Raw genomic sequence first — 25,499 nt, forward strand, 5'->3', positions numbered from 1 at the left:
TGTGTGTGTGTGTGTGTGTGTGTGTGTATATATATATATATACACACACATATATATATATATATATGACACAGGAGGACACAGGACAGGCACTGACAGAAAAAAGCAACAGCCACAGAACGATGCAGATATGTAGCATCTGCCAAAACCGTTCGACAACCAGGGTAAAAACTGGTAAAAAAAAAAAAAAAAAAACATCAATATGATCTAAGCAATTAGGCATTAAAAAGCATCAAAGCATTTAAGCATTAAAATCAGATATTGTAGCCTGTCTGAACACCAAAGATAACTGACGTGCTCATGGAACATTTATTTTTGATGGTGGTGCTGGATAAAATAATATGACTCATCCTCTGGCAAGAAAAAATATCCACAATAAATTTTGCATAAATCTGGTGATTACTTTGACAGTGGTACTGACTTTTCTCAATTTGTACTCCTGTCTACACTTCATGTTCATGTAGATCATTATCACAACTTCAGTACTATCAAGCATGTTCCCAGTGTAGCTGTGCTGATTTTATCTGAAAATGCTTAAATATGTTGATCTTTAGCTATGGACCTGAGAGAGAGAGTTGAAGCAGCAGCAGTTTGAGCATTCTTTAGGGCAGTCATGATGTTGCACAACTCTGGAGAGCTGGCCAGCTGTGTGGGAGGTGGTCTAGTCTTTTATTGCATTCTTTTGACCACCTACTTCGAACAGGGCTCTTCTTAACATTTCACATAAATGTTAAAGACAATATATATTAGTGCCACTTTTAACATTGAACACCAAATTGTGTCATCTTTTTAATGACAAATACCCTCAAACCAAGTGGAGACACATGGCACACCCAAGGAAAATAAGAGTTGTTATAGGTTCATCTTCATGGGACACTCCAGGTGACAGTTGAGTTCCAGTAGTGGAAAAGAGCTATTGCTATTACTATACTCTATACCTTTTCTTTTCTATTTCCATGTTCTCTACTTCTCCTGCCTTTCCTTGTCTTTTCATCTCTATTACATACAGACATACACATGAAGCCCTCTATAACTGCTTCTGTTGAAACTGTGATTCTTTCAGTATCTTTATGTCAACACTATTAGTTTAGAAGTTAAAAGATGACTCTTTTCCTTTTCTTGTCTATGTAGTTGAATGACAGGGATTAACTAATAAATAGTTTAGAAACAAATAAAGCAGAAATATTACATTATAGTACTCCAAATATTTTACAAACATTTTCTCACCAATTCAAATGTGAAGATTAATGCTGATTTGTATAGATATTGGTGAGCAAAAGGAAGAGACACCTATTGTAACTGAATGATAAATTGGCAAACACTACTAAACTGAAGTGTTCGGGCGGTCACAAAGCACTCTTGCTGTGACTGGTGTAACTTACCATTGTCATCACAGGAGTCAGACTGGAAGGAGCTCAGTGACTGGACCTCTGAGTTACTGCCTTTGTTGCTCCCAGAAAAACACGTTACTTCTTCTGCCAGGTCAACCATCTTACCTGCAGTGAGAGGTTAGGGTGTCAGGAGATCAGAATACAAAACAGGTGTATAATATAAAACAGTATTCATTTAATAAAGTACCAGTGGAAACCATTTTTTAGCTGTAGATAGCTAAAAAAAAGAAAAAGAAAAAGAAAAGAAATGGTTGTATTTTTTGTTTAAAAGTCCCACTCACAAGTGCCTATCGAATTAAATTTAGGGATAGATCTATGCCTGAAGTAAAAGGAATTTATGCTAATGGTATAATGGATGTGCTAAATAATTTGCTTTATACCATGGTCTGGGTGAATACTCGATTCTGATTGGCTGCAGGGTGTCCATTAATAAGTGATATAGGACACCTATGAAGAAGTTCCGGTCAAATAACCTGATTGTTCTAAATTAATGCGCTGACTCAAACGGTAGTTGGTAACCGTGGCAACAGAAACTCAGAACATACGTTAATATACGTTATTTCAGTTTATTTATCACAACGGCAAGACAGCTGCGGCCGACCGGTTACCTTGGCAACGCGTCACAACGAGAGACATGAAATAGTCCGCTCAGCCGCTTGTTGTGGAAAACTTACGATTTTAACGGTAAAAAACAACATTAACGTATTAATAATTGATTTAATATTTATTTAGTAATATCTTTCGTAAGTGACCATGGTATAAGCGGGATAATGCCCTTCGAGGTGTCCATTATCAGAAATTAATGGACTTCGCGGAAGCAACCGTCCTCCGCTTCGCGTCGGACGGTTCACGCCTCCACGTCGTCCATTAATTTCTGATAATGGACACCTCGTCGGGCATTATCCCTTACTTATAAAGTGTGATGTAAGGACTCATGGCAAGTCAGTAGCACGGTGGGTGAAATAAGCAGCTTGGTCTCTGTGCTGTAGTTTATTTGTGATTTTGTACACTCAGGTCTATTCTATGACCCTATTTCAACCTCTGAGTAAAAACAACAGACATACTATTTATGCCAACTGACCTTTTCTTTAGAGATTCTTTTTTGGGCCATGCTATTTCATATGTATGGTAAGGGGAATTCTTCCTCTCATATATAATTTTAGGCTCAGTACTAGGCTCACGCAACTGGTGAAAAATAAGATGAAAAATAAAACGTTATTTCAATGTGCCAGATACAGTTGTCCTCAAATTCATTCCTACCCTCCCGTTAAAGACGGAAGAAAACAACTGTCACTGAAATAGGTTGAAATTGACAAAAGTAATAATAAACAAACAAGCATGATGGGATCTGTAAACCAATATTTTGTTGAACAACCCTTTGAGGCAATCACTGCAATCAAGTGTTTTCTGTAACTCTCAGTCAGACTTCTGCACCTGTTAGGTATTTTGGCCCACTGCTCATCAGCAAAGTGCTCTAATTTGCCCGGGACAGTTTTTTTTTCCTTTTCTTTTAAAAAAAAAAAATTATTCTTTTCACCCACAATTCAAAAGCAATGTCTTATTTCACTAAATTCTAATTTAGCAAAATTTTATTTATTATTATTTTTTTCAGTTTCTAGTTATTTGAGTGACTATTGTGAATTTTGCCTTTTCTTTAATGGAAGGGTATGAATACATTTGAGGACGACTGTACATTTTTAAGGAAAACTACTTTTGCTGTGTATATAATTATTTTTTCTTTGTGTCCTAATCCTCATTGGAACAAAAACTTTTTTTAGGAATCTGTCTTAACTAAAGTTTAGGTTGGAGCTGAATGTGCATTAGCCAGCTGTGGTAATTAGGTAAATACAAGTAATTAGACTTGCAGATGTCGGTTATTGCGTTGAAAAATGTTGACATCTTAACTCATGTTATAGGCATGTATACATTTAAAAGTGAGAAAATTAAATGAATATAATAGGAATATTTTACATTGATATTACATTTGAAGCTGCCGAATGGCTAACACTCCTCCCAAGAAGACACAAAAAGCTGCTATTTCCGTTTTTATTGCTATAGGAACTAGAGCTAAATTCTTAATTAAACAAACAAACAAAAAAAAAATACTTGTGACCTATGCTTGAACAAATGCCTAAACTACACAGGTCAATGGGCAGCATGGTGGAGCAGTGGTCATCACTGTCACCTAACAACAAGGGTCGACTGGGGGCTTTCTGTGTCGAGTTTGCATGCTATCCCTTCGCTGGCTTCCTCCCACAGTCCAAAGACTTAAGCAGGTAGTATAACACACACACATACTCACCCTCATCACTGTCCCATGGGCTCTTGCGTATGGAGTCACAGTCTGAGCGACAAGGTGACACTGGTGGAAGGTTGGGGGCAACACTGCACACCACCACCCCTCTCCTGGTGGTTCCTGACAGGATTCTTGGTGACTCTGGGTGAAAAGTACTCATCTCTGTATGTTCCACACTGCGTCCATCTGCCATCTTCTCCAGTGTGGACCGTGGATCTCCTTGGAAACAAGGTGTGTATGCCATTGGCCTCACAGGGACTTGTGGAGGTCCCATCATTCCACCCCCTCCAACCATGGTGGTCCCAATACCTGTCTCTGAGTAAAGGTTGAGAGGGTCTCCTGATGTGCAGTGTAAGGTCTTAAACTGCACACCATTGGCCTTGTTGAGGAGTGCTGCAGTGGCCGGGTCCTGGACCAGAGATAGGTTGTTCCGTGAGTAGTTCTTCTGGAAAACCTTCTTGCGGAATGCGATGAAAAGGATGATGAGGGTAATGATGACAAACAGCACCACAGCAATGCCAATCAGTTCTTCCTTGCCAACCACAGCATGGCCAGCTTGCATGTCTGGGACGACGACTGGCCGAAGGCTGCACCGCTGGCCGACAAAGCCTGCCGTGCAGTTACAGTAGAAGGAACCGTGAGTGTTGACGCAGGTGCCACCATTCTCACACTCACCCTCTGGATTGTTGCGGTCACATTCGTTCACATCTTCCTCACAACTGCAGGATGTAAGAATGGAGGAAAGAGGGGGAAAAAAACTGATATGAAAAAATGTACGAATAACTTGGAACAGAGGATAGACTGCAGAAGAATTAAACACAACACAGTTTCCTTGTCTTTAGTACGATTTAGATTATTTTACAGTTTTTTTCAATGCACGGCGTCAACATAGATTTCAGCACCATTTAGCTTTCAACAAATTCAAAGAAAATGTAAGGTCACTATTGTAGGGAAAATGAATTATAATAATGTTGGTGAAGTGTTTTGTCCTTGTTTTAGAAAGGACATTACTTATCAAAACTGTTCCCTTTATACAAATATCTTTATAAATATCCATATTTTGTGGTGTTGAAATTTCAGGCAAATTGAGTTGAAATTGTTCTAAAAATTGAAATATTTGAGATGAAATGACAATCTACATTCCAGGATACAACCAAGGTAAAACTGGTACTCAGCCTCAGCATGCAAATGAAGGAATCATCTTCTCTGGACAGGGTGAAATAAACATTTTAACATACAGCTCCAAAAGCCTCTGACAGCATTTAAATATGCACCGACTTTTTAGACCAACAAGGCATTCTCTGAGAATTTGCTTTCCACCCTCAAGAATGTCTGTGCACAGCATTGCCTTAGTATGCTTTGTCATCCATCAATCCATTATCTATACACTGCTGAATCTTCACTGGGGTCGTGAGGGGGCTGGAGCCTATCTCAGCAGACTCAGGGCGAAGGTAGGGGACACCCTGGACAGGTTGCTGGTCTATCACAGGGCTACACATAGACACAAACAAGCACACTCATATTCACACTTATGGTCAATTTAGAATCACCAATTAACCTCAGCATGTTTTTGGACTGTGGGAGGAAGCTGGAGTACCTGGTGAGAACCCACGCTGCACAGAGAGAACATGCAAACTCCACACAGAAAGATCCCAAGCATCCTAACTGGGACGTGAGGTGACGGCACTAACATCTGAGGCACAAATATATACAGCTCTCTTGCTTTGGAGATGCGTATGGATTCTGTTGTTGTTTGATGCTACAGGTTTTTAATTATCCCAGAGGAAAGACTCTCTCCATGTTTTTGGACAACCACTGGTGATGAAATGTGGAAAAGTCTTGCACAACTTAAGTAACAGTTGCTTGTGTGTGTCTACCTGCTGATGTAACTGGGTGCGGTTGAGATTTGTGCCATGCCGAAATTAAAATGGAAATGTTATTTGATGAGATCTAATAAGATTACAACACTACCTTTGAGGAAAAGTTACCAGAGTGTGCATTCAAACTTTAATAGCCTCTCCCAGCTGACTTAGGTCGAAGACAGGGTATGCCGTAAATGGGAGTTTAGTATCTAGTTAAGCAAAATGTTACTCAATAATGCACAGAACACAACCTAACAGTCTTTGATTGGATTATTTCTTTGGGAGCAAGTACTTCAAGATTTAGGAAAAACACGTTGATTTTTACTTTTTAAGGTTCAGCGATCAGGACAATCTAAATCCAATTCTCCTCTGTTACACTGGAATGATGGCAGAAAAGTCAGAGGCATATCTTCAAACCTGTCCAAACAAAACCAAAACTACCTGGATAGAAAGATACTGCTAAACGTGTAACAAAGGGTGTAATAACACACATTTTTCTTTAATTTAAGTGAAAGAGGCCTTTAAAGACTTGCACTTCAGGTTTGTGTTTGCCTGGAACTTACGTCAGACCCCTGAAGCCTCTCCTGCAGCTGCAGAGAAAGGCGTTGCCGATGGGTTTGCACACACCACCGTTCTGACAAGGGTTGGGAACACACGCTGTTATCTCCATTTCACAGTTCCCTCCTGTGTACTGGGGGTTACAGTTGCATGAGAACCCTGGCAGATACACAGGGAGGAGGGGGATAAGGAGTTAGTAAGATATTTACAGCTGCTTTGCCAACCACACACAAAACTTTCTTTGGGAAATGCCACGTACACACACACACACACACACACACACACACACACGCTCAATAATGCACTGGAATACAAATGTAAGATGTGAAAACATGAATAAACAAATGCACAACTTACAATCATGTAAAAAAAACAAACCGGGAAATTAGCATTTTTATTTTGGGTACATAGTGCATCAGAAACACACATTAGCCTTTCCACAGTGCTGTGTAAGTGGCAACAGTGGGTTGCTAGAATACTGAAGATGCTTTCTCTTTGAAAATGAGGAACGCAGGACATGTGACAACACACACTGCTGCTGGGAGCTCTGTGTGCTTACACTTCAGTTTGTATATTTAATTCTCCCCTTCCTGACCACATGGTGGAGCAGTGGCTACCACTGCTGCCTCACAGCTAAGAGGTCCTAAGTTTTAATTTCTCCGAATCTTAGCCTGTGATCTTTCTTTATGGAGTTTACATGTTCTCCCTGCACCTGTTTGATATTTTTAAATTGGGAGAGAGTGTGGGTGTTTCTCTGTGGTAGCCCTGCAATAGACTGGTGACTGCTCCAGGTGTACCCTGCCTTCACCCTGTCAGCTGGAATAGGATCCAGCCCCCCATGATCTCCAGAGGATAAAGTTTATAGAAAATAGATCAACTACTTGGGACCCAGTCCTGATTTGTAGTGATAGATTAGTCTGAATTTGTGAGATCTTCAAAGTGGCTTTAAATTCATCTGGACAAGGTGGACTGGACTTTTAATAAGTATGATATATTGTTTTAAAAAAAAAAAAAAATTGCATTCACAGCGTACACACCTCTGTGGTGGTCAATGCCTTATCTTGCAATTGAAAAAAAAAATAATAGTCTTGTTCTGCACTAAAAATTAACAGGTACTTCTTTTGTCCATGCCTTACCACTCCACCAGGTTTCATAAAATTTGGCTCACATAATTTTTCTGACAAACACACACAATTCCAAGTATCTCCATCTTCGTTGTGGGTAATGAGTCCCAGAAAAATATTCAAATTAATTAATGTATCCCTCTTACAAGTTTAGTGTGTGTATCCTAAGTTTGATATGTCTGATTTCGGACTACCACGTTGTCAAAAACTATGAATCCCCTTAAGCCGTCAGCTTTTTAAAAAAAAAAAAAATCCAACTAACACCCCCAAATTTAGTCAGTAACAGCTACACATGTGCACAAAATTGTTGGTACCCCTCAGTTAATGAAAGAAAAACCCAAAACAGTCACAGAAATAACGTGAATCCGACAAAAGTAATTATAAATAAAAATTCTATGAAAATTAACCAATGAAAATCTGACATTGCTTTTGAACCGTGGTTCAACAGGATTGCTTTCAAAGTCAACTCATGAAACAGGCCTGGACAAAAATGATGGTATCCCTAGAAAAGACTGACAATAATGTGACTATAGGGACATGTTCAATCAAGGTGTGTCCTCTAATTAGCATAGTAGTCACTGTGCTGTTTGGTGACATGGTTGTGTACCACACTAAACATGGACCAGAGGAAGCCAAGGAGAGAGTTGTCTCAGGAGATTAGAAAGAAAATTACAGACAAGCATGTTAAAGGTAAAGGCTATAAGACCATCTCCAAGCAGCTTGAAGTTCCTGTGTCTACAGTTGCACATATTATTCAGAAATTTAAGATCCTTGGGACTGTAGCCAACCTCCCTGGACGTGGCTGCAGGAGGAAAATTGATGACAAATCGAAGAGATGGATAATAGGAATGGTAACAAAAGAGCCCAGAACAACCTCTAAAGACGTTAAAGGTGAACTCCAAGGTCAAGGTACATCAGTGTCAGATCGCACCATCAGTCGTTGTTTGAGCCAAAGTGGACTTCATGGGAGATGACCAAGGCGGACACCATTGTTAAAAACAAATCATAAAAAAGCCAGACTGGAATTTGCCAAACTGCATATTGACAAGCCACAAAGCTTCTGGGAGAATGTCCTCTGGACAGACGAGACACAACTGAAACTTTTTGGCAAGGCACATCAGCTTTGTTTTTGGTAAACCACGGTTCAAAAGCAATGTCTGATTTTCATTGATTAAGTTTTAATTGTCAAATTTAAGTTATTTCTGTGACCATTGTGGATTTTTCTTTCATTAACCGAGGAGTACCAATAATTTTGTTCACGTGTGTAAAAAGCTGTACAGCAAAAAAGAACAACATTGAACTCTGTGGCAATTGAGAAAATCTGAAAATAAAATAAGTCTCCTAATCCTTCTTGCCTGGCAAGAGTGACAACAAAGACAGACATTTTTGCTTCCCCCCAATCAAAACTGTGAATTAGAGAGTAAATATCAGCCTCATAATAGTGAGTGAGTGACATCTATGGTATTGGACCTGTTGTAAAACTTGTATACTGCAACTGTACCACAAAGAATGCAACATCCATTTTATTCACATTTGTACTTGGTGAATGTGTCATGCTTGGCAACCTTCAGAAATGGTGCCAGATGCATTTTTGTAACAGATCAGCCCGGTATTGGTACAGGGACTTCAAGGAGGTAGAGACATATCAGTGAGTCACACTGTTGGGTGACTGGGTGACATGCTCCTTTACTATGTACACCTACTCTGTAGTTTATTTTTACTCAGTCCCACACACGCTATCTATGTGCTCTAAATACTCAGTGAAACAGTACAACACTGTGGTATAATCTGTAGTTTTCTGAAAACTACAGCTGTAGTGCTGAAACTAATTTGAACCTCTTCAAAACCAAGTGTATTGTAGACATTATCATAGTTGCCTCTGACTAACTACAGAGTAATCGGTCTCATTTCTGTGTGTGTGTGTCTGTCTGTCTGTGAGTCTGTGAACAGTCTCTAGGTTTCGTGCTAAGGTCTAGCAAGTTAATATTTTGCAGATAAGCTCTGAATGATTAGATTTTGGGGTCAATCAGTGTAACAATAGCTCCGCTAGAGGTCAAAGGTCACTTTTTCAGAAATTCCATATCATGACCAGCAGGGGAACTACATCTCTCTACTAAGGGCATTCTAGTGTGATTATGTTTGCATGCCATAATATTCAAAGAGAACATTACTTTTCTCATATTTTACATCACTACACCTCATTTGACTACCTACAACTTGTAAAGCAAATAATACACTTATTTATATTAAAATTGCTGCACTGGACACCTGTTCGTTTTAGTATTTATTTGAATTTCCTTTATTAAAGTACAATCTCAAAACTATCTTGGTCCCAACAATTTCTTTATTTACGTGACGGCAGCATGCATGGATGCAGTGGCCCCTTCAGCAGACAGCGAGAGTGAACGTTTAGTGTCTTGCCTATCCCAGAAGTGCATTCCACAAAACTTAATTAAATTATCCTGAAGAAATGCTCTCTCATCTTGCTTGTACTACTGTGCATGTACAGCAAAATGACAATAAACTTGATTTGATTTGATTTCTCCTCCAGTCTTCTGGCAGTGGTCTGGTCCAGCTGACTGATGGACAGACTGGTTTAGGCCACTATCGCCAGCCACAGTACCCAAGAGAGGCAAAGAGTGTGGATTTCTTTAAAAGTAAACCATTTCTCTACCCTGGTTTTTATCTGGTGTTTATTTTTTATATATATATGACTCATATTTTTGCTGTCATTTCATATTCTATGTTTTGTCATCATCAGCCTTCTTCTGTCTCACGAGACGATGGGATGCGCCATGTTCCGTCACTCACACACTTCTTGGCGTGGCTAAACAAGCCAATGCGGGAGTGGCAGTCTTTTGACTGGTAGACTGCTGCTCCTCGTGTTATGCCCTATGCTGAAAACAGCCAAGCTGGATTGGCCTCTCCAGGTACAAGCTTGAGCAAGTTGATATGGAGGACAGAATGTTGCCCAGGTCTCTCCTCTCCTTGCAGCTGATGGGGTACAGAGGAAATACAAAGCAAATACGCCTGGCATCAGGGCGATGCAGGAGTTGCCGGAACGAGGTTGTAACAACAACGGACCGCCTAACGGACTCCAGCTCTGGATTTATCCTCAGCGTTTTCTCCCAAAGTCTCTCCCATGGATGGGTAAAGCCGTGAGGCAGCGGCGGCTGATTTTGGAGTTTTCTCTCCTAGACGAGTTGCCAGCCTTGGTTGTCGAGCCTCATCTGCCTGGAGCTATCTGGTTTCAAGGTGGCAGAATTTGATGGCCTATCCCGGACAGGGTATTGCCGCAAGGCAAGGTTTGAAATCAGAGTTTTCCTTCTCCTCGGTAGACTGCCAACCAAGGCTAACAAGCTCCACCTACCCGGTGGTATTTTATTGCTCTTATTAGTTTATACTTACTATAACACCCAAAACGTATGCCGCTATGAAACTCATTCTACACTTGGAGTTGTGAGGGCGTGAAGTGGGATTAACACGACTTGTCCATATATATATATATATATATATATATTTTTTTTTTTTCTTCCCATGATATATTTATTTATTTATTTATTTTTCATATGATTGTAAGTTGTGCCTTTGTTTATTCATGTTTCCAGGTCTTGCATTGGTATTCCAGCATTATTGTGTGTGTGGTGTGTGTGTGTGTGTGTGTGTGTATACAGCTATTGCTAACACGTCCTTTTTCAAGCTGTCAAGTTTTTTCATGAACAAATGCCATTGTAGGTATTGCAGTTATAGCTACAATAGCTACAATAGTTATAGCTGTATGTCAGCTGTTGTAAAAAGCTGCATGTAAACTACATAACATGTCAGCTAGTCATGGTTTCAGCTCTCCACTCTTATTGTCTTTTTTTCCAGAATGTGCCAGTTAATCTCCTCCATTTTGATTGACATAGACCTAATTATCCTGTTGTATAGGAAGATCATTGTGTGGTGACTGCGCCTTTTGCTGAATTTTCTGTTACTCACCACCAGAGGGAAGACTGGTGCAAGTGGCTCCATTGCGGCAAGGCTGCTGCAAGCAGGCATCAGGATAGAGGATGCATCCCAGCTTTAACTCTGTCAGTCCCACCACTTCTGCATATTGTGAACGTTTGTTCTGCAGGGGCAGCTCATTGTTGTTCAGCATGACTGAGTCCAGGCATCCTTGGAAACCTTCAAGCACCCGCGGGTCTTTCTGAGAGCCCATGAGGCTGCGAGAGTTGGGAGGCTGCACCTGACAAAAGAGGAGTTAGGATTTTTTGCATGTTGACACAATCTGTTTTCAATGCTCTGCTACATTTTCATTTTAAATGAAAAAGGTGCACTGAACATGTTTAGATATACTAAGAGAGTAAAAATGTTTTGTTTATATACATGTATGTAATATGTAACACTAAAGGTACTTTTATCAAATATCTTTTGAGTTGCTGTCAGAATGAATGACTCACTTTCAGGACTAATGTTGACAGTCTGTCTAAATGGTCCTCAAGATGCTTACTAAAAAATATCACTGTAAAAGTACTGTTGAATGATGTAACATTTTTTCTAAATCAACTAAACTCTTTCATCTAAAACTAATTCAACATCAGGAACAACTATTAAAACCTGAGTAATCCATTGTACTGGACTTTACATTTTGTGCCAAATTCAGTTTATATTCACTCATGGTTCACAAGCTATCTTTATGTGTGTGTGCTGAAATAAAATCTTACCTTCATAATGCAACTGCGCAAATGTTTTCTTTTTAACTACGAGCTTTGACTCTTAGTATTTTTACTTCTGCATGCTTTTTCACGCAACTATGCAAAGATGCTGTACTGTCTCTACATTCCAGCAGATCCTCACAGATACACATCCTGCATTGGCCTCCCTCTTTGTCCTTCAAAGGCTATCCAAGTGTCATTTTCTTTCTGCTAAATGGGTGAATTTAGAAATTACAATTGACTTCTCAGTGCCAAAGCGATTCTAAATTGATCACCACTCTACCAACTGCTTCCAGTGATGATCACAGTTGATTAGTTTGTTTACCTGCATTCATTTATTCAATGTTTGTGGTGTGTTACTTCATTGTTGTTTACTTTTTGATTGTAGGAGTAGTTAAGAAAAGTTCTATGTAAGATAATTGATGGTTCTCTAGTGTATTTCATTGTTTGTGAACTGGATGTCAATGAAATCAGAGTTCACAACTTCTGATTATAAGACTGATCAATACAAGCAGATTTGATGGTTTAGGGACTGGGGTCCCATCACTCTTCCTGATTTGCAGATGACACAACTGTAGAGGGACTTGTACAAAACCACAATGCGTCTGCCTGCAGGGATGTAGTTCAAAAACTGACTGCATGGTGCGTGGATAACAACTTCCTACTCAAGCCCTCCAAAAAAACAACACTAATAATCAACTTCAAAGTTTCTCAGGAGTGGTGATCACAAATCCAAATACTGGCCATGACAGAACACTATATATCAAACATATGTCCAACATTTGTCTAGTAGCCCTAAAGCTGCAGAGCTGGTTACTGCCCTTTTGGGCTGCTGTGGCTCAGGTGGTAGAGTGGGTTGTCCACTGATCACATGGTTTCTGGTTCGATCCCCCACCCCATTCACTTGCCGAAGTGTCCTTGGGATACTGAACCCCAAGTTGGAATGACAGACAGGGGACCTTGTTGCAGCTCTGTCGCCACTGGTGTGTGAATATGTATGTGGGTGAATGGGAAACATTGTTAATGTGCTTTGAGTACCACTAATACAACACTGGTAATACAAGTGCAGACCATTTACCATTTTAAACCATATATGTCAGCTACAGCTACTCATGAACTGACCAGTGCTCCAAAGTAGATGGTTTGGTCTGGAGCGAGAGGTTGTACAAATGATGATCCACGGCGTTGCTCAACGTAGCTGTCATCCAGTGCCAGGCTAATAAAGTTGTGATTCAGCTCCAGGACCACTGTGTGCCAGCTTCCATCATTGATACGACGACTAGAGATTCCCAAAATGTCGTGACTGTCACCACTTCCACCTCCAGCTCCACCTAGACCACAGGCCATCTGGAACCACAGTTTCCCCTCCTCTAGCTGCTCACACACAGCACACACACACAGACACAGAGACCTTTAACATTACATTGTATATCCAGTCAGGCATTTAATGCATCAAAGGAAAAATCACTGAGTCAACTGCATGTCGTCTATCAAACTCTCCATTAGAATGTCTTGTTGGGATTATTTCCATGTAATACATGCATTTGGAATTTTGCTTTACTTTAATTAGCTGCTATGACTGCACAGCAAGTACACACAGATAGTTGTTTGTTTGAACTGGTATTGGTCTCATATTATAATTGTAAGACTAGCAAGGATGTCAAGTGTTATGAAAGTATAATGAAAAATAACAGTTTAACTAATACCACAATACTACAGAAAAGAAATCACAGTGGGAAAATTGAAATACCATTGTTGTAACAGGTGGGAAGATTTTATATAATCAAACAAACTTCTCATGCAGCACTAATTTAATGAATTTCAACTTGTAGTGTTTTAAAGTACTGTTATACAATTTCAAGGTTTTTCTAATTAGTCTGAGTCATGCCTGGGTGTTAAGACAAATTTTCTCATGACAGTAGCAATCACAAATGCAATGTCAGTAAAATGTATAACGATTACATCTGGTAAATTAAATAACTTAATGGACTTAACTTAGTTAAAACACTCATCTAGTAGGAACATAAATCTCTTTGTTAAACAGTCTGATGATGTAAATCATTACATCTTGAGGTGAAAACTTGGCTTACGGATAATGAAATGTTAGGTTTTGGTCAGGGTTAGACAAGCAGTGGTGATAGTTAGGGTGAGGGTTACTCTCCAGGAAAAGAGTGTAAGTCAGTGTAATATCCCCTAAGTCAGTGGTCCCCAACCACCGGGCTGCGGACTAGTACCGGGCTGTGGGTCATTTGGTACCAGGCTGCACAGAAAGAATAAAAACATTCTACTGGTTTATTTTTATTTCCAGCGGAGTCTGCGTGGTGTTTTATTTTGGAAGAATGACTATCTTGTTTTCCCGTCACTTCCGTCTCTGCTTGTTTCTGACTCTGTCAGTTTTCATGCTCTGCAGTTAAGTGGAGCCGTCAGTCTAACCGCTGCCGAAATGAATAAAAATAGCAAACGTCTCTGGAGAGCTTCTTTGGATAGTGGGAGAGACTTGACACTGAGACAGAAGAAAAAGCAAATATTTAGCAGTAAAAAGTAATTTTATTTGTTTCTGAAACTTTTTAATAGAAAAAAAACATTTTGTTATGTGTGCGATGACTGGTCCTTAGAAAATTTTCTTGCTTAAAACCGGTCCATGGTGCAAAAAGGTTGGGGACCGCTGCCCTAAGTGATTGAAACATGACCATATGTGTGTATGTACCTTAAGCATTGTGCAGGGCTCAGTGTGTGTGTACATGATGATTCCTCGGCTCTGCAGGGTTCTGATTCTTAGACTGAGTTTCATCTCCGTCTGCAGCCGGTCAGACAGTCTGTACTTGATGTAGCTGTTACCTGAGAAACTCAGAGACGAATGACCTGCACCCAGAACAATGCACTATGTTACACATCACTCTCAGCACCCATTACCACCAAAAGGGCCCTCTAATCACACGCATAGGTCCACACACATGTTGAATCTGCTCTTATATTTTTCTCAGTCGCTTTGATACATTTCTCAGATCAGAATTGAAATTCTCAAAACTACTTGTTCAATCTTTACATCATTGTGTCACTTGCGCACATCAAAAAAGCAGTTTCTCATGTCTTTGAACAAGTTCTAAATGCTTTGGTACATCCATGCAAATGATTATGTACAATTCTCTGCTGTCTCCTACATTATCAATTGCTTATGTCATGTTGATCAAAATGTATTATAATGGGTCTCTGTTGAATAGTCTGACTCCCTACAACATTTAGGTATTAGCTCATCGCATAAGTCTTTACATGCAAAATGGTTGAACGTTGTCATAATATGTCAAGCATATTTCTATACATTTCCGTGAGACTTTTCTTTTTTCTAAATCTGTCCTGAATTGGTAAATTGCTCCCAGGTGAAGCTTGACTTTCTCTAATGAAGCAAAATGCGTAGCATTACATAGATCAACCAATGATCAACCAGTTTTCTGAAATAGCTCAAAGGTGCATCTTATGACCCATCAACTGGCAAGTATACAGATATAGCCAGAGCACAACACAATGTCACAATGTCTGACAATGGAAGGACAAGGAATTGGATGGGGTAAACAGCCAGAGAGAAGAAGAAGAAGAAGAAGCAGAGGAGTGAGGCTGCATGGCGGAGGAGTTGGGAGGCAAAACAGAGGAAGAGGCAGAAGAGGCCGAGGACATATACACGTTCCTGATGAAATAAGAGCCACACTTGTAGTCCACATTCTCTACCATAGGCTTACAATGGCCAAGGTTGGTCAAAGGGTGCAGCCAAATGTTGGGTAAACAACTGTGTCCTCAATCATTCAGACTTCTTTTTGGAGAGAACGGGCATATAATCTAACAATAGGCACTGTACTGTAATACTGTATACTTTCTGTAATGCTTCATACAATATTACAGTATTCCACTTGCATTCCACTTGGACCATACAATACAGAGCATCTTGTCACTTTTTTTAGACACTCTCTACAGACAGGGATCCCATCCGTGAACAAGAGAGGGGTCAGATTGGAGATGACTTGCCAAAGTATGCGATAGTTTGGGAGAATATCAGTTTCTATCGCTCCAACATCATCAGGCAATTGTTTGTGACCCACAACAGGATGCTGATGGAGTTCCTCTCACCCTACTCCCCATTCCTTAACTCCATTGAGGAATTTTTCTCAGTATGGAGATGGAAAGTATATAATAGCCTGCCACATGCACAGATGACCCTTCTGGCTACCATGGATGCAGCATGTGATGACATCACAGCAGATGCCTGCAGAGGCTGAATAAGACTCTCTAAAAGATTCTTTCCACACTGCATCGCAAGAGAAGGTATTGGTTGTGATGTGAATGAGAATTTGTGGCCCAACAGACAGGAACGTCAGGAGGTATAGGGAAACTGCATTGTAATTCCTACAGCACTGCATGTACAGTTTTCTCTAAGGAGATTATCCTATGTGTACATTTCTACTTTTGTTATTTTCTTTGTGCTATGCAGTGCTGCCTTTTCCTTTCTGTATCACAATGACATGGTCTGCCAACAAATTACAGTACAAACAGTAAAAGCCTAAATGTGAATCTTGTCCAGTCTCTCGCAATCAATGTCCCACATGCACTAAGGTGTAACTCACAAATTACAATAATTGTCATCAAGCCATTAGCCATAGTTTACATCAGAACATCCCTCCAGAGTACAGTTATATTGACAACAAGACGAAGCAATTTGATTGTCTTATCTGTACACATTGACGCCAAGGCTTGTCATTCTGATGGCACTGACATGTTCTTTGACACAGATATTTACTTTTGAGAGATGAACTAAGGATTTTTAGCAAGTAACTGCCTTTTGCAGGTAATCCATGGTGCTTTGCTATTCGTACAAATTGTTTTGAGAATTGCACTTATTGTTTTGCGAATGTCGAGGATGATTCGAGAAATGTACCAAAGCGACTGAGAAAAACTGTCATAGGTTGAAAAGCATTTTTTAAAAAAAATTAAAAGCATGTATTTTGCATACAATTTTGATAGAAATAAAATAAATAACATAAATTAGTAAACAAATAGAATTTTTCTGCATTATTTCTCTGGTTTTTCCAGTGACACGCACCTGCACACTCTCCCAGTTTGCCTGGTGGACACTGGCAGGCATAGCGCTCTCTGGTAGCCTCCACTGATACACATTGCATGTCTGCTGGACACGGCTGGTCCTCACACTGTTCTGACAGGACAGCACAGCTGGCATCTATACACACATACACAAGGACAGACAAAAAATACATTTAGACTATCATGAAGAACATGAACTGACAGCTAGAGAGTCTCAAAAAAGAAAGAAAAAAACAAAAGAGATAGGGGAATAAACAAAGCAACTCTGTCATTCAGACCTGACCTATTTCATGTCCCGCGATATTGCTGCTTGCAGTTTTTCCCGAGTCAACAAGCAATCATTCATCCTAACTGTATCACACTTGGCACTGACTGCGTTGGGTTATGAAAACAATATTTAAAATTAGTTAACATCTGTTAGGAATACCTGGCACATCGTTGTGATTAATCGATTAATGTGACAGCTAATTTTCCCATCAATTATTCTAAAAATTATTTTTTAGAATGTGAAAAATATCAAAAAACATCTCATTAAGACTTCAACATTTATTTCAGTCATTACCAACTATTTTCTATTCACTGCTATGATTATATTGTTGGACTCTTTTGTCTGAAAAATAATAATCCTCAAAGTGAATGGCAGCGCAGGCAAAAAATTCACTGTCCAAATAAAGCCTATACATTTGATTGGTTTATTTTCCAGTACAAGCCAGCATATAAATAAATAATATAAACATGATATTATTATGATAATCTCTTACTTCCTGCTACAGAAAACTTCCTGTGACTCTTAAAATAACATCAATGAAATACAAAACATTTAATTAAAAAAATAGAATAAAATAAAAGAATAATTTCTAACCTATTACATTAACTGTAGCGATAAACTACGGTGGCATTAATCATTTTCTATTATTGGTCTGCATCTATAATCGATCGAGGCAGATGGGGGGAGATTGTTGGGTCCTCTGTTTAGATTTATACGGTCTATACATTACTATGTTAAGCGCTATGTGATAATATATTTTGTAAACCACGCTATACAAATAAAATTGAATTGAAAATTCAACTAAACTTATATGGTTATTATATTATATCCTTTCTACCTCAGTGGTATTAAAAGCACTTTACAGTGTGTTTCTCATTCACACATTTACACAGACTTTCATATACCCATGGCAGCATAACTTGCCTGCAATTAGGAGCAACTTCAGGTTCAGTGCTTGCCCAAGTTGTCCAAAATGATTCTCATCACCTAATTTCCGTTACTGTTAGCACATGTTCCGCTCCTAGCTGCCGTGTGGTAGTTTCTTTTGGCACTTCTTCTGTTCTGCCTGGATTTCGTTTAGTCACCATTTTTAGGTGGCCATTTATGTTGTATTCTTTGTCAACTTTGACTCTATCCATGTCTGTTTATGACAGAATTTCAAGTTTTACTGGTTAATACAGGATTAGAGCTGTTTGCAGTGAGAACACTTTCAAACCTATCCGGCGTGCTTGCTGCCATATTGGATTCCATTACATCGACTTTTCTGATACATGTTCAACTGCTAATTGCTGCTCTTTGCTCGACTCTCCCACAAACTTATCCCATTTGTCAAACTTAGCCCCTAAAGTTTTAGTGGAGCAGACAACACATTTTCCACAGTTCTACCTGTATCTTTTCAGTATGTAAATCTTTGTTCATTTTGTTAATGGTTTCTAATTTTAGAGTAATTTACATACAATTGTAGCATTAAGTAGAATGTTTATAATGCACCTTGTCCATTGGTTCATATACTAATGATGCTGTACATTTAAGCTATGTACTCTATTCAAGTTTTAAGTGTGACTCCTAGCTACCTAACCCCATTGTGCAGATTTGGGAGGCTACAATTTGAAATCATTGCATCAACCATAATGCCATTCTCTACTCTCTTCAGTTCAACTCCAATATAAAACAATGGGTGATGTCATCTCTTGCTATGTCCATACAGTCTAGGGTTAGACTACAGACTGACAAAGAAAGCCTTGGAACTTTTATAAGATTCTTTCACTTACCACTGCAAGTACAGTGTGAAGTCCTGTGGAAGCGAGGTGAGACAAAGCTGACCCGTGGTGTGCTGTATGTAGCCAGATTATGTGAATCCAGAATAATGCTCTGTTCACACTGTGCCCCGCGACACTCTAAGCCAGAGCAGTTCTTATCAAGGATAGCTGACACTCTGAGCACCTCCTCCAGCTGCCGTCGTGATGCACTGAGTTTCTGGGTAAGGTAGGCTGCCTTGTAGTATCCGCCCCCCGCTGTTTCCACAGTGACAAGCATATCCAGTTGTTGTGTCCCACCAACAGGCTGCAGACTGAGCAGGTGCAGTGTGTCCTGCTGTTGTGATGCGGCAGCCTGCTGCAACACCTTTAACACGCTCTTCAGGTGCACTGCAACAAAGTCTTGTGGTGCCACACTCTCAAAGCGCACTGTCACTGCCTCACGCAACATCTCTGGTGTCGCCTGCTCCACGTGCACGCTCACAGGCACAGGTACAGCGAAGCGGCCATCACTAACACTGGCGTTGAGAGAATACCTGCCTGCGTCCAACCCACCCAGGGCAATGATCTTTCCATCACGAGGACTGATCTTAAATAGACTGCGCTGGGCTGGGGGGGCATGGCCAAAGGTCAGTGCATCATAAGGATCAGCATCAGTGGCATGCAGTTGACCAATCACACCACCAGGAAATTCGTCCTCCATAGTGACAATATGAACTTCCAGGGGCAATGCCACTGGCCGATGGAGGCTCTCCTCAATCACCCTGACCGTCAGCACGGAGGAGGAAGACATACGAGGCTTCCCCGAATCTGTAACCTAGAGAAGAACAGAGAACAAAAATCACAAGAAAACAATAAACAAACAGATGTATAAAGAAAACCAAGAAAATGAGATGAAGGGAAGAAGACAGGAAAATGGGCTTTTGTATCATTTTGTTTTGTGTCAAGTCTACACTTTATTGACGTTATCAACAAGGTTAGTGACAGCAAACTACAGCATTCCTTGAGGTAGCTAGTACTGAGTTACATTCAGTAACGGTATCATATCCCCCCAAAAAACACGAGAGGAAATATTTCATTCATTGCTCATACGTTAATTTTCAGTCCATCATTTCAAAGATTACTTTTGGCATTTTTGCCCTTTACACAGTATTAGAGATGCTAACAGGACGTGGGGAGAAAGAGGAGAAAGAGAGAGCTATGACAGTTCAACACAGTATTGCTCCTAACCAGTAGGTTACCGAAGCACCCAGCACTGACATTTCGACTTCTCCCACTTTAATAAATATATTTTAATCACCAATTATTTTTGGGGGGAGTTTTATGTGAACTGTCAACTTTCTCATGTGGTAGGGTGTGAACTGAACCCCAACCTTGCAATTTGTTGACAACCAACTCGACCACCTGGACCACTGCCATCCCTGCAGGTGTGAGGTTAAGCAGCTGTTTGACTCTACCTGTATCTGAACAACATATTCAGTTGCCAGGTCCCGTCTGAACACTTGATTGGCCACTAGTGTTCCATCTTTCTCTAGCACAAACTCCCCGCCTTCGTTTCCCGAAAGGATATGGAAGTCAAACGGCGGGCCGTTGTGGGAGGAGTCTTGATCGATGACTGAAAACTGCAGGATGCTGGTGCCAATTGGTTTGTTTTCCTAGTGAAAAGAGGGAAAGATAATCATTCACTTGGAATATTCAATGTTCAGTAAAAGACAGTGAACAGTATTGAATATGGATCTAAATCTAGTTGAAATGTTCTTGTTTTGTATACTGCGGTCTTGTAGAGGCCTGTAAATGTGGAATAGAAGATGACTAAAGATTAAGCCTTGACAAAATCCAGATCATGTTGATCCATTCAAATGCAGACCTGCCAGATGAAACAAAATGGATCCTGTCCTGAAGATATGACTTGAACCACCATCCTTTTGGCCTATTCAAATTTAAGACAGTCTAGTCATATTTTATTTTTAGATCTAACCAAAAACTAAAAGTCAGATCTTGCCTAAAGTTTTTAAATGACTTTCATTCAGAAAGGTGTGATTGAAATCAAATCAAAATGGTTTGAGTTATTGATAAAGGCTACTGAGAAATATATTTTAATCACGTTGCCCAGGAAATGCTGATAGCAAGATTGGTGAGTTACTGCAATTCCAACCAATCACTCCAATGTTAATTTTTGCTCAGTCCAGTTTGTGTTACTATCCCATCACTGCAGCCTGACAGAGAAACATTAGGATGCAAGGAGAGGTAGCTTTGTATTTAAGATAAGATAAAAAGAGAAAACTTTATTAATCCTAAAGAAAATTCTTGGAAGTCTTTAAAGAGTGCTGTTTTAGATGATTGAAGTTTTAATTAGCTTCAGGATCACTATTTTGCATTTTTTGAGCACTATTTAAACCGTTATCTAATAGGTAACAACACAATATAAAGTTACTGTAACCAGATAAAAAAGCGTTTTGTCTGTGTTATCACGCATTATCTGAAGACATATATACACAACATATCCCATTCTTACCTTTGTGTTTAACTGAATACCATGTCAGTCATCAAGTTTACCTGAATAACAGTAGTGAGATTGGCTGGGGAGAAGGTGGGTGGGTTATCATTGATGTCAGAGATGTCTATGTTGGCCATTACGGTGGAGGACATGGGTGGGATTCCACCGTCCAGAGCTCTGATGGCCAATGTGTAGCTGGGAACCTAGAAGGACAGACACAATCAAAAATACTAAGACCATGAGGATAAACAGCACCAAATTATGAATATTTTGTCGGGGATGAGACCTCGTCAAGTTATGATCAAAGCAGAGTTGGCCTGTCTGCCATTGGGAGTCAACTCAGGTTCAGTGTCTTGCCTGCACTTTGGCTTTGGCAGGGGATCGACCCACCAACCTTGCGATTAGAGGACAACCTGCTCTGAGCCACAGCTGCCTCATTATTGTTCTAAGAGCTTTGCTTATGGAGAAAAATGTAAAGCATTGTTCTGAGGTTGCCAGTATTAAAATCTGAAAGAATTATTCCAAAAGGAGAATGAAGGTGTTCAAAAATGTGATATTTCATAGTTTTACTTTTAGATTTAGCTTGAGTAAAATGCAGTGATGGTTTTATCTGACTGTGGATCCTGACCAATTGAACACAGCCAAAAACACAGACTTAATAACAGCCCAGTCTGCCTTTAAAATTCTGTTTAAAATGTATTTTTTTCTTCCAAACAGACACCTTATTTAAGCATAATTTAAGTTTATTCTTTGATAGTTCACCATTTTTAACATTGATGATAACATTATATCAGTTGTTTTCTGGCCAGTAAGTGAAATCCCTAACAATTCATGTCTGTGGGTCAAAGAAATACAGTTGTGTTCAACATAATCGCAGTGTTTTTTAAAAATGTGAGTAAAGCTCAAAATCCATGTAATATTTTTATTTTCATTCATTGGGAACACTGCACATTATATTTTACATCAAAACATTGGATTAAGGTCCAGGGATTGGACTGGCCACTCCATAACCTTTATTTTGTTGGTCTGGAACCCAGATGCTGCTCGCTTACTGGTGTGTTTGGGGTTGTTGTCTTGTTGAAACACCCATTTCAAGGGCATTTCTTCTTCAGCATAAGGCAGCATGACCTCTTCCAGTATTTTGATATAGGCAAATTGATCCATGATCCCTGGTATGCGATAAATAAGCCCGACACCATACTAAGAGAAACAGTCCCATATCATGATGCTTGCACCACCATGCTTCACAGTGTACTGTGGCTTGAATTCAATCTTACTTCCATCAGTCCACAAAATGTTTCTTCATTTCTCTTTAGGCCAGTTGATATGTTCTTTGGCAAATTGTATCCTCTTCAGCACCTGTCTTTTTTTTTTACAGTGGGACTTTGTGGGGGCCTCTTGCCAATAGATTAGCCTCTCACAAGTGTCTTTTAATTGTCACAGTACTCACAGGTAACTTCAGACCATCTTTGATCTTCCTGGAGCTGATCATTGAGTCTTGGCCATTCCAGCTATTGTTTGATCCATTCAAATGGTAGTCTTCCATTTTCTTCCATGTCTCTGGTTTTGCTTTCCATTTCAAAACATTGGTTATCATTTTAGCTGAGCAGCCTATCATTTTCTGCACGTCTTTATATGTTTTCCCCTCTCCAATCAACATTTTAATTAAAGCACGCTGTTCTTCTGAGCAGTGTCTGGAACGACCCATCTTCCTCAGGTTTTCCAAGAGAATTGCATGTACAGCATGTGCTGGCTTCATCCTTAAATAAGGGCCACCTGAATGACACCTGTTTCTCCACATAATGAATGACCTGACTGATTGACCTCCACACTGCTATTATTTTGAAGACACCCCTTTCAATAATTATTCCATTGCACAGACTCAGGAGCATGCATATCACAAATGTTGGGTCTGTTGGTTTCTCTCCACTTACTGGTAACTTATTTGCCATGTAATAATATAATTTCTACCAAAAACAGTGGCTGATCTGGTTACTCATGTTGTACTGCTATTGTTTTGAACACAACTGTACATTGAGGTTTTTTTGCCATTTAAGGAGTCCCTTCCTGCCCTAAAATGACTTATAAGTAGCTCTACATCCTTGTTTCTTTTAGAATGTACAATCTATAAAGTCTTCACCTCTCGCTTCACCCACCCTCTTAAAGCTTCAAGATGAAGATGCTCAGTCATTGCATCAACTACTTATTTGGCTCACGACATCTCTTTAAACACATAAAACACACCGTATGAACATGGTAACAAGTTTAAAAACTTAGCCTTACAGGTTATTCTAATTAATGAACCAGTTTATCCTAAGATCAAACTAAAAAGTTCACCTGTAATGTTGCTAATATTCTATTGTACAAGAATCCCTCTAGAATCCCCTAGTTTAGTTTAGTTTTGGTTTTGTTATTTAGCCAAGGCCATGTAGAACTTTATTCATTTGATATGATAATACTTGCTAACAAAACAAAATAATATAAAAATTATATTATTGAGTATGATTTTACAGCCCTGGTTCATGTCCCCGTTAAAACGCCTGGGATCTTTCTGTGTGGAATTTGCATGTTGTCCCTGTGCAGTGTGGGTTTCCACCGGGTTCTCCGGCTTCCTCACACAGTCCAAAAACATGCTGAGATTAATTGGTGATTCTAAATTGTCCGTAGGTGTGAATGTGAGTGTGCTTGTTTGTCTCTCTGTGTAGCCCTTCGATAGACTGGCGACCTGTTCAGGGAGTTCACTGCCTTGGTCCTGAGTTGGCTGGGATAGGCTCCAGCCCCCTGCGACCCTAGTGAGGACTAAGCAGTGGATAGATAATGGCTGGATGGATGATTTTACATGTATTTCACAATAACATGCTGGTTGCTCTGTGACTCAGAAATTGGGGGAAAAAAATTGTCCATAGTGCCCACTGAATATAAATCTCTTTTTATTTACTGAAGTGTGCCAGTAGCCTGCTTGCAACGGTGGTAGATATCAACATATCTATGCAGTGACAATGATTGAATAATTTCAAACAAACATTTTGGAAATCAGTGCAGAGTTGCACCCTGTCACGGTCCAAAAAAAGATAATTGCCAATAACAGATTCAGGTTGTTACTGATAAAATTTGATGCAGCTTTAAAAGTAACATTCTCATCAACACTTCATCCCACAGACAAGCAACTACCATGGCTGTATTAGCACTGGAGTATGGTCTACGGAGATAGGTCTGTTAATGCAAATCTGACTAAGGCCAAGCTAGGGTATCCTAGTATGTAGGTTAAGTCATCTGACAGCCTTATCTGGACAACAGAATAAAAGAAACATGTGTACCATTTGTGATCAATTTTTAGCCAGTGTGACAGAATCCAAAGAGTGCATATTTATTTAATCTCATATTAATACATCCTCAAATGCTCCAGATCCTCAAGTGCATACCTCAGGTCAACCTAGGGAAATGTACAATTAACTCCAAAATGAATTATGCCCCATACCAAATTTTAATTTTTAAGAAAAAAATCATTTTTGGCCAATGGTAAGACATTATGTTATGGCAGATTCATGCTTCTGTAATGTATGCCTGCAGTGCATCTACCAGGAAAACGATTAAAAAACTCGTTTTTTAATGGTTAATTAGAGACCTTAATAATTTTTTTATATTTTTGTGCTAATTTTGAAGTATAAATAGAACCACGGCACGTGCAGTCTTCACCTTCAAAGCAGCATTCCACATGAATGTGGAAATAGCCCTTAGACCATTCACACTTGACCAAAAATAAAGAAGTAGTGTGCTACTACTGGAGTAGTTATGCCAGCCAGGTTGCCATAGTTACAAGCAAGTGACTGTAATTTGTGCTTACTGTGCATACTGATTTGGGTTGGGAAGGTGTCACTGTATGAGAAACACACACACACACACACACACACACACACAGACTCTTCATTCCCCTGGCATGCTCAGTCTTCCATAACCCCTC

At 39.7% G+C, this 25,499-nt stretch overlaps 1 protein-coding gene across 1 annotated transcript in view; it reads right to left on the bottom strand.

Annotated features, from left to right (window-relative positions):
* The window catches only part of fat3a (FAT atypical cadherin 3a), a 203,218-nt gene that overhangs the window by 13,672 nt on the left and 164,047 nt on the right, over window positions 1–25,499 (bottom strand). Inside the window, exons 19-28 of the mRNA XM_008278980.1 lie at window positions 21,598–21,741; window positions 20,499–20,696; window positions 19,057–19,858; window positions 17,018–17,152; window positions 14,636–14,790; window positions 13,051–13,302; window positions 11,213–11,459; window positions 6,113–6,266; window positions 3,694–4,406; window positions 1,383–1,496 (exon numbers count right to left, since the gene is read on the bottom strand). Coding sequence (XP_008277202.1) covers window positions 1,383–1,496; window positions 3,694–4,406; window positions 6,113–6,266; window positions 11,213–11,459; window positions 13,051–13,302; window positions 14,636–14,790; window positions 17,018–17,152; window positions 19,057–19,858; window positions 20,499–20,696; window positions 21,598–21,741 — 2,914 coding nt within the window. The remainder of the gene's footprint in view (window positions 1–1,382; window positions 1,497–3,693; window positions 4,407–6,112; window positions 6,267–11,212; window positions 11,460–13,050; window positions 13,303–14,635; window positions 14,791–17,017; window positions 17,153–19,056; window positions 19,859–20,498; window positions 20,697–21,597; window positions 21,742–25,499) is intronic.

Source organism: Stegastes partitus, unplaced genomic scaffold (assembly GCF_000690725.1).
Source record: "Stegastes partitus isolate 25-593 unplaced genomic scaffold, Stegastes_partitus-1.0.2 Scaffold140, whole genome shotgun sequence".
Classification (NCBI taxonomy): domain Eukaryota; kingdom Metazoa; phylum Chordata; class Actinopteri; family Pomacentridae; genus Stegastes; species Stegastes partitus.